The sequence below is a fragment of the Mastomys coucha genome, unplaced genomic scaffold (assembly GCF_008632895.1).
Source record: "Mastomys coucha isolate ucsf_1 unplaced genomic scaffold, UCSF_Mcou_1 pScaffold7, whole genome shotgun sequence".
NCBI lineage: Eukaryota > Metazoa > Chordata > Mammalia > Rodentia > Muridae > Mastomys > Mastomys coucha.
Window position 1 is genome coordinate 54,049,130 of NW_022196913.1, and position 14,367 is coordinate 54,063,496.

The following is a 14,367-nucleotide window of genomic DNA, read 5'->3' on the forward strand; positions in this document are numbered from 1 at the left end:
CACATGCCCACTAGGGCACATACAGATAGAACATGGAAAGAGATGTGGCTGTCATTACAGAAAGTTCCAGATGCCTCACAGGTATCTGGGCACTCAGAGCTCTAGAAACACCAGATCAAGGACAGAAGGTCATATAAACTGCACGTGCCATTTTACCCTTATGTGTGAGATGGGCTCTCAGCAGAAACAAGAGTGTCATGCCTTTGTCACATGAAGATCTGACCTTGGATCAGATTCATTTGGGCACCTTCAAAGGCCTGGGCCCCTGAGAACACCCTTCAGCCTTTCATACATCTGCAGAAGCACCTGTCTCTATGGGTGCCTGCACTCCCCACACCCCAGCAATGGTAACCACAGTCTAAACTGCTACTCTGACCACATGGCTCACCACACACACCTCAGGACACCACTCAAGAGTGGGGATGGAGGGAGGGGCCCACATTTCTACACCTGATGGGAAAGCCATACCCACAGGCTATTCAGGCAGCCAGAGTCAATCTTTCCCACCAAACAAATGAGACTGCGGTCAGGATGCATGAAGGAGGTGAGCTCAGCGCTAACACAGACCAATTGTCAATCATAGCTCTTTGGATGAAATTAGGCACTTGGGGGATTAAAAAGCAAAAAGAAGACAGGAAGGCGGCCAGGTGACTGCCAGCCAAATCAGGCCATGCTGTCTCAGAGTGTCCTCTCCCTACAAGCACCACTGCCTGCTGGGACTGTGTGGCTCACTGCCTCCTGTCCCCACAATGCAGGGTCAGGGATAAGAACACATAAGGTAACAGCTAGGCTTCCTACTCAAGGTTATCACAGCATGGTCCTAGGGCTCTCCAGGCCCTGGGCCTGGGCCTTCCGCCTCACTAGATCCCATGAAGGCAGAGAGAACCCTTGGAAAAAGTCTGAGGCGTACTTGAGTTATCTTCCTAAGCATAAGCCACACAAGATGACCCCTTGGATGATACCTGATCCCTGCACTGGCGGCTGAGAACACTATGTTTCTGACTAGAGCCTGAGGTCAGAACTCGGAGCTCTTATAGAAGTCCATTGTTGCCCATAACACAGCAGCAGCAGCAGCAGCAGGACCCGCTTAGTGACTGGAGGACCCTGATCCCATGTCTCCTCCATCCCTAGCAAGCAAGGCTTAAGCCTCATATCATTCTTCTAGGGTCCAGCCAATCTCCAAGCTAAGGACGAAGGACTGAGGACCTCTCCCAGGCATATGGACTCACACCTGGCACAGGGCCCCACCAGGGACAAGTTCCTGTCCTGCAAGAGCAGCATGCCACAGAACTTCTGTAGTAGATAGAGGCACAGAGACCCTGGGACCCTAAATCCTCTGAAAGCAGGGAGAAATGATGACAACGAGAGGTTTGCTTCCTCCATTGCCATTATAAAGCACTCTGTTGGGGCTGGAGGGATGGCTCAGTGGTTAAGAGCACTGACTGCTCTTCCAGAAGTGCACTCTGTTAGCAGGGATAAAGTGCAGTCAAAGGATACTCAACAGGAGGAAATATTTTCAAATACCACCTCTACCCCCACAAAAGAAAAAAACAATTCAAGTTCCAGCTTGGCACAGCTACAGTTGAGAAGGTGGGCCATCTCCCCGTCCTCGATGTGGAACAAGCACATACCGCTCTCCCTGTCAAGCCCTTTCAACACAGAGTCACTAAAGGGAACCCAGTGTCCTCTAAACTACTCACACGCCTGGGACTGTTGATTCCACCTCTTGGCAGAGAACCCTGGAAAGAGACTTCAAGCAGTATACCACTGTGGAGACCACACTGGGCCCACCACTGAGGGTGCAAAAAGAAAGCAGTCACTTAGTGGGCACCTGCATAAACAGACCAAAGCCCTTTGGAGGCTAACTTCCCTAGGAGAAAACAAGGTCCTGACAGACCCTCCCTTCACCATGCCATCCAGAATTCAGGAGCCTTCTCCAGCAGTTGGAAACACTAGATACTGCAGAGGTTCAGGAAAAACCCAGTACATGGTGGATAAACAAGACTCCCTCCTGAGTCCAAAGCCAAGAACTCTATAACCTATACCTTGATGGGGTCCTCTGCATACGATGCATGGGGATCCCACCCTGACCCAGGTCAAAGACTCTGGTTTCCCTCTCCTAGCCTATGCCCTGATCTGGGTATCTGTAGAATCCCTGCTGCCCAACTGTCTTTTCTACCCAGGATACCACACGGGGGCCTCTGTGTGGGTTCTCCCATAGCTCTATACAGCAAGCCTGTGCCCCACACCCTACTCAGGCTTCCGCCATCTCCCAGATCCTGTGACACCCAGCCATCTCTTGAATGGTATCAGGCAGTTAATCAGTGTTCCCATGACTGATATTACTTGTGATCTGGAGGCTCTCACCCAGGGGGCTCTAAGCAGGCCCAGACCCCTGTCATGTGAGCCATCCCCAGGGTGATCTAGATACAGGAAGGCAACCCTGTACAATGCATTGCAGCCCAGGCCAAACATTAACAGGCACCTCTCACTGAAGGAGATGTGAAAGCAGTTTCTCTGCCTACGAGGAGGGGGATGCGGGGGAAGGGGGTGATGCGGGGGAGGTCTTCAGTCTCTCCCAAGCACTAAAATCCAGAAGCTACCCCATTTTTACCTAGAGCCAAGTACCCAAAGACCTTTGGCTAGGCCCCACCCTCTGCTGCCCCGCCCACAAGGGCAGGCTGACTTGCCTTACCTTAAAGGGAAGGGGAATTAACTAGAGTCCCAGGCCTCTGCGATGCCCACCCCACCCCCCCATAGGCCTGTGGAAGTCACTCACATCCAGCCTGCTGTAGCACCCCTGCTCTGTCCTCTATCCTTTGTGACATTCCATAGTAGCAGCACCAGCAGGTGCTCAGAGAGCCATGCTGGTCGCTGGTCGTCTGGCAAGAGCAGAAAGGTGGGGAGCCAAGAATCGTGCCAGTCTCCAGAACTGAGACTCAGGTCCCCTGCTGGATCCTCTCTCCTGTGTGCCTCTTCAGGTAGCAGGGACACAGGGCACACTTCAGGATCCTGGGCCACAGATTCTGCCCCTCCTCATTCCCACCCATTCTACACAATCAAGACTGTCTCTCTGCAAAGTCTAGGACAGTGGTTCTCAATCTGTGGGTCGAGACCTTTTCAGATGGGTCGCCTAAGACTATGGGAAAACACAGAAACTTACATTATGATTCACAACAGTAGCAACATTACAGTTACAAAGTAACAATGGAAGTAATTTTATGGTTGGGGGGGGGTCACCACACCATGAAGAACTGTATTAAAAGGGTTGTAGCATTAAGAAGGTTGAGAAGCACTGCTCTAGGACACGCCAGGCAAAAGACAGAGGTGATCCTCATAGGAACCATGAAGGAAGAAGGAAACTCAACTCCCGCTGAAAGTCTCTGAGAGACAAGCACTGACCCTCGCATGCGAAGCTGTATTTCCATGACAGGGCCAAAGGGCAGTATGGAGACAAGACCTTTGCCTTTGGATCTCTTTGTCTCAAAACTGATGATGGGTCACCTCTGAAATGAGCCCAGCTTGTACACACCCTGCAGGTGCTGTACACACACGCAGAGCACCCTGCAGGTGCTGAGAATACAGCACCTGAATCCCAATTCCAAGCCAAAGGTGCAGGCATCCTGCAGTGGACAGCAGCCCTGGCACCCAGCTCTGGCACCCAGGTTTGCCCAGGATGCACTAGCCCTGGAAGGCCAGCTAAGCTTACAGGCCAGCGGGGTAGGCTTACACCTCTAGCCAGCACTCTCCCAGTTGGCCCCTGCCTGACAGCTGCCCCTCCCTCCCAGTAAGGGAGGGCCTGTAAACACCCCTTGTGACAGGGAGCTGCCTCCTCTTCCAGGGCTGGCCCCAGGACGGCTAGGGTTGCGGTTTATATAATCTTCAGGGCCAAGGCTGACACAGCTAACGTGAGGGCAAGGTTATGAAAAATACATGCTGAGCCTCTGCTTCCAGAAAAGAAAGGAAAAAGGAGACAGAAACAGAGAGAGAGGTGGAAGGAAGAAAGGGGGTGGGGAAGAACTAGAGAGAGAGAAAGAAGAAAGGCAGGCAGGCGTTCTTTCATGATTTTCACTCACACAGCTAATGTGTGAACAAACCAGGCTCTTAGAACACGGGAGGCTGCTGACAAGGCTCCTAGGCCTTAAAGACCCACCAAGCATCATTCCTGAGTCCGAGGAAGCCCTTGCAGGCATCTGTAGCTATCACACCTCATCTTGCAGGGCACAGGAAAATGCTAATTTGAGGACAGCTGGGAGCTTCCAAGCTACCTAGAAAAGGGCCTAGAGACAGCCTTCTCTCTCACTACCCTCTGGTCTCTACTTAGTCAGTAAAAGTGGGTTCTGAGGACGGACAAGAAGCATGGGCTGACAGAACGAACCTCCACTGCCCACTCCAGAGCCTATGTCACCGTGGGCACAGCACATACCCAGCCTTGACCTCCAAGATGGCAAGCCTCAACCTGTGTGTGCACAGGTTCAGAAACGGTACCAACAGGCTATCCATACACATAGCACGTATCCCTGCAGGACACCCACACAGAGGGTGACACATACCAGCCACCATCCCCAGGGCTGCCTAAAGCCCTGCATAGGAGCAAGGACACACCCAAGGACGCCTTTGCTGACAGCCCACCTGCGGGGCAGCGGCACTCACCTGCAGTTCACACCATGCTACCTCCACCCAGGTCTCCGTGTCCAGCCCCTTGTAGACCGTCTTGAAGGAGCCCCGGCCCAGTTCGATGTCGAACTTGAGGAAGCGGCCGTCCAAAGAGGTGGCCACGGCCTTGAGGTCGTCCTCATCGTCCTCCTCCTCCTCAGGCTCATCCTTGCGTGCGCGCCCGGGCTCTGACTTGGCCTCGGTGGCTCCAACATCCTCCTGTGTTGGGGCCGGCGTCTCCTCCTGCCGCGGGCCGCCGTCGGGGATCGGCGCGGCTGCGGCTGAGGCGGTGGTGGGATCTGGGCTGGGCTCCTGCGTGCCCGCTCGCTCCGGGCCAGGGTCCGAGGGGGCACTCGGGTAGCCGGAAGGCGCAGCGGGCGCGGCGGGGCGGCCCCGGGCGCGCTCCGCGATGAGGCGGCGCGTCTTGCAGAGTAGAAGCACCCTGCGTTGCAGGGGCTGTGGGGGCTGCGCGCTCGGCGTCTCGGCGGCCTCCAGGCCCGGCGGCTCCTCCTGGTCCGACTCCACCACGCTGCGCCGCAGGAAGCGCTGGGGCCCGAGCCGCGCCGCCCTCGCCCGCGGCTCCGCCATGACCGCCGACCCTGTGCCGCGCCCGGCCTCCATCAGCGTGCCGGGGGCGTCTCGGCGGCCGCCATCGCCGTCCATCTCTGCGGGCCAAGGACACACGGGCCCCGCGTGAGTGCCAGCCCCGCCGCACCTGCCTGGGCCGCGGGATGAGACAGCGCCGCCTCTGGGCCCGCGCCCTGCCCAGCCCCACCGCAGAAGTGGCCTGCCGGGCGGTCCTCTGCGGGCTCCGGGGAGAGGGGCTGCAGACCCCGAAACGAGGATTGCAAAGGGATGCCCTGCCTCACTCAGCCCGGAGCCGGGAACACTGCCTGTCTCAAGCTATCCCAGGGACTCTAGGTGGGGACGACCTGCAAGGTGTCCCTGAGGGCTCAAAGGAGCTACAGAAGGGCTCGGGAGCTGGTGAAAGGGATCAGGGCCAGTACAGGAGCGACCCTGTTAGGCTATCCCGCGGGCGGGTGGGGAGGGGACAGGGAGGCCGAAGGTAAAGGGAAGCACCGGACAGGAGCAGGCTCCACAAAGGACGCGGGCCCGGGGCGAGCGGGGAGGGGGCTGCGGCGGCGCGGCGCGCACACAAAGGCGGCGAACGGGAGGGCTCGATACTCACAGGGCGAGCGGGCGCTGTCCATGCCCGCAGCCCGGGGACCCGGGCGAGAGAGGCGGGCGAGGCCGCGCTCCGGAGCCGGAGTCCTCTCTCGGAGCCGCGTCGCGCTGGGGCGGGGTCCTGGCCGGGTCGGGGGTCGCCAGGCCGTTCTGCTCCTGCGTGCTGCTCCCTCGGGCCGGGCCGCTGCGGGGCCGCGCTCCCGCGTGCTCCTGCCGGCTCCGCGCGCCTCCGCTCCCGCACCCGCTCCGAACTAGCGCACGGGGAGGGCGGGGCTTCCGTTCGTCCCACCCTCCTCAAGACCGGAGCGCGGGGCGGGGCCTGGCACGCCCACCTGGCTGCGGCTGAGCGCCGCCACCTGCGGGATGCTCCCCATCGCCTCCACCTGCGGCTAAGGTTCCAGGCCGAAGCCTGGCCCTGAAGCTCTTTGGAAGTGGTCCGCTGAACTGTGGGCCTTGAGGGGCTCTATTTCCCCGGAGATGGCAGGCCACAAACAACGTGACTTAGCCAGAGCTCCAAATCCAAGAACCTATGCCAAGACAAAACAGACAACCCCCAGGGTATCCTACCCTAAGAGCCCAAGCATGGCTGCAAAATTGGAGTGTCTTCCTGGCCTTTCTGTACTGCCAGGATATGGGAAAACCTCACTATCATCCACGGAGGTTGGTACCAGTAAGCACTGTGTCCCTTTTTTCGATTGAGCAAATCCAGATCTCAATGACAGATGTCCTTCGCCCTGATCAGTGGCATGGTGGCTGGCCCAAGCCTGTAATCCCAACGCCAGGGGGAGGAGGCAGGAGGATACTTGAGCAGGGAGTTGGACCACGTGGCAACAAAGGAACCAGGAACCGTCTCAAAATTAAATGATAGAAATAGAAAGGAGTTCTCGGTCCTAAGTCTCAGAGGTTCCCAAGACGGTCCTAAGATGCAGACCGGAAGAGGTTTCCAGAAGTCCCTTGACTTACCATATTGACTGATGGTCATCTTTCTCCACCCTCAACACCACCACCCCCAGCTTCTCTCTCAACCCCCAGAGCTACTCAACTCCCACAGACAAGCCCCTCCCCCGAGCATCTCTGAACCTGACTGCAAGGGTAACAGAAGACTGACCTGACTGATTTCTGAGCCCATGCTAGGCACCCGCCTGAACCCACATCTCACCTGCGTTCACTCGTTGTGAGACACATCATTGGGCCCGCTTTACCTGAAGGAAACAGCACAAAGGAAGGTACCCGCATGTTCTGATCTCTTGGCTCACCCTGATGGTATGGCACCCTGTCAAAAATGCACGTTACAAATGTGAACGGATGCCCAACGGTTGCAGCCTTTGACGCCAGCAACTCATAAGACATAAAAGCCAACAGAGGCAACACATCCTTCACGATTCAAAGGAAGCAAGTGCTGACAGAACCGTTACCCAGTGACAGGACTTCCCTGGTCCTGCTAGGAGCTGGCAGTGGGCGCAGCTACCAGTCAAAAGTAACTCTAAAAGGCTGATATTCATATCTCTTCCTAGCTGAGTTGGGTGAGAGCACTGTCTGCCTCCTTAAAGGGGGGAATGCTGCGACTACTTCTACATTACAAAAACTGAGCCATCTAAAGTCAGGACTCTGACTATACCCAGAGACCCATGAGTTAAACCATGTGCTTGGTCCTGGGCTAGGCATTTGCCAGGTGCCTGTTAATTTGTATTATCTCATTTCTCATCTACCTTGGGAGTCAGGGGTGAAAGCAAAGCCCATTCAAGTCAGAAGCAGAGCACAGGTGCCAGCTCTGCAGGTCTGAGTGTCTCTGGGGATGGGGACCCAAGCTGCACCTCCCTCCCAGGCTGGGGCAGAATGTAGGTGAGGACATTTGCATCTTCACTAAGGAGCCTAAAGAGCCCAGAATTGCCTCTCCTAACCTGAGCGGACTGCAAACTGAAATTTCTCCTGGACAGGGTTTATCCAGCAAAGGCCCTCTGGGTCCTGGCATGTGAATGGAGGCTATATGCAGGGCCTGTGTAAGAGAAATCATGACAGAAGGATCTCAGCATGCTAGTCTGTCTGTCCCCTGCTTCCAAGAGGACACAGTGACAGCCTGTGGCATATAACTGCTGAGTGATTAGTGATGAAAGCAGCCAGCCACTTATAACACCCAGCAGAAGTGTGGTGGTGCACACCTCTAACCCTAGCACTCAGGAGGCAGAGGCCAGCCTGGGCTACCCAGAGAGACCTTGGCCATACCTACAGCTATTGTCCACACATGCTCATATGTGTTTGTGAAGAATTATGACCCTACCCACAAAACTGGGGCACAATCCAGGCTGAGATGGATCTCAGAGAGCCTGTGCCTGACTGGGCACCATGTGCTTTATAACTAACTTCCTGGGGATGTTTTCCCACAGCCCCACTTACATACCTCCTATGGTGAACTTGCTCCCAATGCCAGCCCTTGGAGTCCACAGCTATGAAATTACTGGATAAAGCCATTGATCTCTTTGCAAGGAATCTCAGACTAGAATCACTAACAGCCCCTTGGAATTCCAACAATTAGAATCAAGGGCTCCTTTGTATCGAATTTAGAAGCCAAGGACCCACTCTGTAACCTTCTTCAGGTCCCTGGACATCTCTGAGTCTGTCACCCTGATCCTACACTTTCCACTGCATGGCTAGATTTCCTAAGGCTCACAAGCCAAGGCTGTGGGAGCATGCTCTGCAAAAACACCAACCCAAGGGACTAGAAACAGCATCCGCTTCTGATGCTCAATAGAACTGTATCTAGGGTTAACGTCCACTTGGAGATGTGGATGCAGAGGCTGAATCCAGGCAGTATTCCACCGTTAGTGACTGCTCAAGATCCAAAAAAGAGGATAGTGACTCCTATCTGCAGTTCTCATCTTAGCCTCGTAGGCCCATCTTGTGACAAGAGTCACTAAGGTCAGATTCCTGAAGAGACATCTGCTCCATGCAGAGGACATGCAATTTGCTTGCCTATGGATGGGTACAGCAGTCATGTCCTACAGTCTCAGCACACAGTAAGTGCTCAACAAACATCAAGGCATATAGGATGACAGGCCAGTCCTGCTGGTTAATGCCAGAGCCCACAAGGCCTTAATTAGAAAGAGGAGTCAGTATTGCCAGGGGAACGCCTCGACAATCCCCAGGTACTGCTGTCAGGTGCAGGTCTCAGTTTTCAGGTGTGCTGGTCTATATGGAACTCAGGTCTAACACAGCCAGTTCTCATCATTAGTTTTCCCTGGGCCCACCTGAGAAGTTGGGACAGATGAACGGAAGATACCCTGGTAGTTGCAGCACATGAATGGAGACAGTGCTGGAGAACAGATACCAGAGAGGCAGGGCAAGGGTCACAGCCCTCCCTGAGATCTGAGGAAGGATGAGGCAGGACAAGGATCAAGTAACATTGTGTGGCCCAAGACAGAGACAGTTAGGGGACAGAGCTTCAGTCCTGGGAGGTGATGGCCGGGGTATGCCCAGGTCACAGTTTATTCAGCCTTGTATTTCACTCTCCAATGATAGGAGCTCTTCTTGGGAAGCCTTGGGAAGAGGACTATGCAGAGGGACCTCACTACAACTACCTGCACCTGACAGCAGTACCTGGAGATTGGTGAGGCATTCCCCTGGCAAAGTACAACCTCACCTTGACATGCTACAGGAAGGAATGAGGAATCGAGTTTCCTCCCAACAATGAGGCTCCATTAGAATTCTCTGAACTATGGGCAGAGGATGTAGCTCACTCAATTGGTAACAAAGGAAGCAAAGCTGTGATGGCTCATTTTGGTAGTCCATTGTGAGCAACGGCTTTCCTGGGCAGGCAGTCCTGGGTTATATAAGAAAGCAAGCTGAGCAAAGAAGTAAGAAGTGTTCCCTTGTGGTCTCTGTTTCAGTTCCTGCCTCCGATTCCCCAAATGTAGGACCACTTTTCTTTGTCACTGATGTTTTTCAAGGTTTGTTTGTTTGTTTGTTTGTTTGTTTCTGTGTAGCCCTGGCTGTCCTAGAACTCACTCTATACATCAAGCTGGCTTCAAACTCAGAGATCTATTTGCCTCTGCCTTCCAAGTGCTTGGATCAAAGGCATGAGCCACCACTGCCCCATGGACTATAACCTGTAAAAACCAGATAAACCATTTCTTCCCCAAGTTGCTTTACGTCGGTGTTAGATGACAGCAACTGAAAGCCAATATGATTGTGTTAACCAGGTGTGCTGATGCAATACCTGTGATCCCAGCACTCAGGAAATGAAGCACAGACATCACAAGTTCAAGGATAACCTGAACTGATGTAGTAGGTTGGAGGAGAGCCTGGGATATAGAGCCCTTTTTAAAAATCCAAAAGGAAAACAAAGAAAAAGGAAACAAAGAAAAATAAAGTTTCAGAATAAGAGCACGAATCAGAAAATGGCCCAATGGCCTTCTAAATAGAAACTGATTGCTGGGTAGAGGTCTCTTCATGATTGCTGGGTAGGGGTCTCTTCATGATTGCTGGGTAGGGATCTCTTCATGATTGCTGGGTAGGGGTCTCTTCATGACTGCTGGGTAGGGATCTCTTTATGATTGCTGGGTAGGGATCTCTTTATGGTCCCAGGGCAATTGAGTTTCAGATGACAGTTCTGGGAAGGCAGATGAAACTGTCTAAAATAAAGCTGTCCAGATTGGAGTACAGCTCAGTGGCCAAATGCTTCCTTAGTGAGCACCAGGACCTGGGTTTGATCTCCAGCACTGCAAAAATAAACGAAGTATATTGAACAGACTGAGGAAGAAATAGAAAAAGAATTCCATTCACAATAGCCCCAAAGAAATAAAATACCTAGAAATAAACCTCAGTAAGGAGGTGACAGAATCCTATAATGAAAGCTTTAAACTAGGGAAGAGTTTGAAGAAGCCAGCAGAGAGACCTCCCACACTCAAGTTGACAAAATGGATAGATGTTGGGAAAATGGCTATCATATCAAAAAACACAGATTTAACATGATCCTCATCCAGGGTCTGTATTAGTCAGGGTTCTCTAGAGTCACATAACTTATGGTAGTTTCTATATGGTAGTAAAGGAATTTATTGATGACTTACAGTCTGTAGTCCAACTCCCAACAAAGTTCAGCAGCAGCTGTGAATGGAAGTCCAAGGATCTAGCAGTTGCTCGGTCCCACAAGACCGAGCAACTTCAGGGGAAGCAGAGCTAGCCTTCCTTTTTCCAATGTCCTTATATAGGTCTCCAGAAAAAGGTGTGGCCCAGATTAAAGATGTGTGCCGCCACACCTTTAATCCCAGATGACCTTGAACTCATAGATTTTCCTATCTTAATCTTCTGAGATTCATAGCCACTATGCCTCAAGATCTCCATGCCAAGATTCAGGTCGGAAACTTGTATCTCTCAGCCTCCAGATTAGGGCCACAGGTGAGCCTTCTAATTCTGGATTGTAGTTCATTTCAGATATAGTCAAGTTGACAACCAGGAATATCCACTATAGGGTCTAATGACATTCTTTCATCACAGCAGAAGAAACCATCTTAAAGTTCATATAGAAGTACACATACAACACACACAAGACCAGCCAAAGCAATCCTAAGCAAAAACAATAATGATGGAGAAACCACCATGAATTATGTCAAACTGTACAACCATAGAACTCAGGCTCCCAGGATTGTTTCTCAAGTGCCTGCTGAGCCATCACACCAGCTTCTTGGGTTGATTTTTTTAAAATTTAAAATACGTACCTTTAACATCTTTAAAACATGTGTGTATGCCCATGTAGGAGTATGCGCATGTGAACTAACATGCCCTTGGAGGCCAGATCCCCTCCACTCAACCTGGTATGAATGCTAGGAAGATCAGTAAGGAATCTGAATGACTGAGGGAATCCCTCCGGCCCTTGTTTTGATTATATGTATATATATATATATATATATATATATATATATATATATATATATATATATATATGTATTTAAAGAGCACATACTTATTTATAAGAAAACAAATAAAATACAAATGTTTGAGGACCTGGAGGATATAAAACAATGGTAGAATATTAGCATAGATGAAGTGTTCTGGTCCCCCTCCCAGCACTTCCAAACACACACACACACACACACACACACACACACACACACACACACGCACGCACACATGTTGTGCACAGTATCACTACTTAAAAGGTTCCCCACTGCACAAGCTCTGGAGGCCACAGCTTTATCTACAGGCAACTCGTCCCCATGGGAGATGCTCAGCAAGTACCTATCAAATAATTGATATCTTTTTTTCCAAGCACAGATTTACTTAATTTGAGCTGATGAGGCACACATTAGATTAGGTCTGGGTTTTTCCTTTCCTGGTCCATAGTGAAAGGTCCCTAAATGACATGGAATGAGCAAATGCTTGGGGTTCCCACCCGCAGGCCCTGCTGAAGGGGCACCTTAGGTATGGAAAGAACTGCAGCCCTCCTCTTCCACTTACTGTTCCCAGGATGCACCAGGCAACTTCTTAGGAAGCTTGAACCTAGGGGCATGCTGAGCCCAGTGGGTCTTGCTGCAGTGATAATAAATATAGCCAGCACTCACGGATATTTAGGCATACCAAGTTTTCTTTTTTTTTTCTTTCTTTCTCTCTCTCTCTCTCTCTCTCTCTCTCTCTCTCTCTCTCTCTTTCTCTCTCTCTCTTTTTGGAAAGCCCCCATGACACATGTATAGGAGGGACTAAGGCACAGAGAAGGCAACCATGTAGAGTATACCACCCAGCAGGTGTGTGCCTAGATGTGAGGCCTGAAGGCTTGACACACCACCTTGAAGCTGCCATGTGACCAGCCCCAGGCCTCTGAGAGAAGCCCTTAGCTCCCTGTAGACATTGGTTTTGCTACTCTGTCCTGTGGACAGGTGGGTGAATGATGGCCCTTTCTCAGTCCCGCCCTGACCTCTGGTACCTCCTCCTGCTCACTTTGAGAGCAAAGCACTGATTTTGTGTAAGTTTCCCTTGTCCCTGATGCCTTCTGCAGACCTAGCTTGTCATGTGGCCTCTGTCTTGTCCCACTGCCCTTAAATGGAGGCAGCCGTGCAGACTGGCACAGGCTTTGTGGAAAACAGTTTATAGCTGGGGCAGCAGTCCATGCGAATGCGGCTCTTACCGTTTAAGTCAGTAATTCCTTTTGCAGAATCTGTTCCAATGGAGTGACCAGTGATGTATGAAGGTATTCACAGGAGGATTATTTATAATAAGCACTAGAAATCACCAGGATGCCAGCAATTGGGTTAAGTGAACTACGCTATTCTTACACAATCAAAATATGCCCAAGCCACAGAAATACTGTCTGTGGAGTTTTGTGATAGTGAGAGATACTGGAATGGGAAGAGAGAAGCCAAAGGGTTACAAGAGCACACTACTCACAAAAGCTTCCAGTCACTGTGGCTTTCACACTTGGGCCAAAGCTGCCCTAGTCTATGTCCTCAGAAAAGGAGAACTTGATCTCTCACCAGATGTGAAATGAAGAAGGATGTGCCACAGCAAGCATGGTCTGAGCAAATGCACAAAAGACCAGAGTGAAGAGTCCTGGATTTGATTCAAGTCCTAGCACCTCCCGCTGGCTGTGAGTGAAGAGTCCTGGATTCGATTCAAGTCCTAGCACCTCCCGCTGGCTGTGACTTTGAATATGTTCATTAATTTCTCTGAACGTCTGTTTTCTCACTAATGAACATGACAATGGAGGTACCTGCCTTGCAAGAGTTGTGAGTGATGCTACAGCCTAATCCCCAGGAATTCTGAGCAGCTCCCAAAAAGTGGACAAAACATGATGGAGGAACTGGGGTGTGTGGCTGTTGTTAAGTGCTCAACCTGCAAGCGCAAGGACATGAGTTCAGCTTCCCAACATCCCTGTAAAAAGCCAGACATAGTGGTTTATTATTCTAGTTCTGGAACTCACTGGTCAGCCAGTCTAGCATAATTGGTGAGCTTCAGGCCAACGAGAGACCCTTGCTCAAAGAGGAAGGCAGTGTTTCTGGGGTCTCCTCTGGACAACATCTGGTGGTGTATCTCTGATCTCCATGTGAGCAAACAACGCACGCGCACTTATTCCCAGCCCCCTACACACAAATAAAGAAACAATGCTTCTTACTGCTGCTGAGATGGTGGCCTGTGTCAAAAGGACGGTATAGAGGCTAAGCTTATTAGACTCTGAGTAAACTCCTCAGCCAGGGAATCCTAGTTCTCTTGCCCTCATCTTATTGGCCAAATCTACTCACAAACAAAGGATTGGCCACCAAGTCAGAAGAGCTATCCAATATGCCAGGGACAAGCTTTATCTCCCTGTTTCTAGGAGATGTGGAAGCCCATGAGGACTCAGTGGTAGACATAGTTACCACAAAGCCAACAGAGTGTTTTGCACAAAGCAGAAAAAGCCAGGTGGCAGCTGGTCTCAGCACCTGCTAGATCACTGCGACAAGTTCTGTTAATCCACCAAGTGAGACTAAGACAACTAGTGCCACGCACACTTTGCGTGAAGGCGGTATCTGAGGCGTAAACTTCAAGGAAAGTCAGTCTCCT

The 14,367-nt window shown here is 51.7% G+C and overlaps 1 protein-coding gene and 1 long non-coding RNA gene across 18 annotated transcripts in view; one reads left to right on the top strand and one right to left on the bottom strand.

Annotated features, from left to right (window-relative positions):
* Wnk2 (WNK lysine deficient protein kinase 2) overlaps positions 1-6,402 on the bottom strand; it is a 118,465-nt gene extending 112,063 nt beyond the window's left edge. For 7 of the 16 annotated variants that reach the window (XM_031359734.1, XM_031359721.1, XM_031359731.1 and 4 more), the window contains exons 1-2: positions 5,846-6,115; positions 4,654-5,321 (exon numbers count right to left, since the gene is read on the bottom strand). In XM_031359734.1, the coding sequence (XP_031215594.1) occupies positions 4,654-5,319 (666 nt within the window). In that variant the 5' untranslated portion in view covers positions 5,320-5,321; positions 5,846-6,115. Of the gene's footprint in view, positions 1-4,653; positions 5,322-5,845 lie in introns of all 16 variants that reach the window. The other 9 variants (XM_031359730.1, XM_031359729.1, XM_031359722.1 and 6 more) reach the window with 3 other exon arrangements.
* Positions 5,896-14,367, top strand: part of LOC116082784 — a 10,222-nt gene continuing 1,750 nt past the window's right edge. For both annotated transcript variants that reach the window (XR_004115431.1, XR_004115430.1), the window contains exons 1-2: positions 5,896-8,855; positions 9,358-9,445. This is a non-coding gene — a long non-coding RNA (uncharacterized LOC116082784). The remainder of the gene's footprint in view (positions 8,856-9,357; positions 9,446-14,367) is intronic.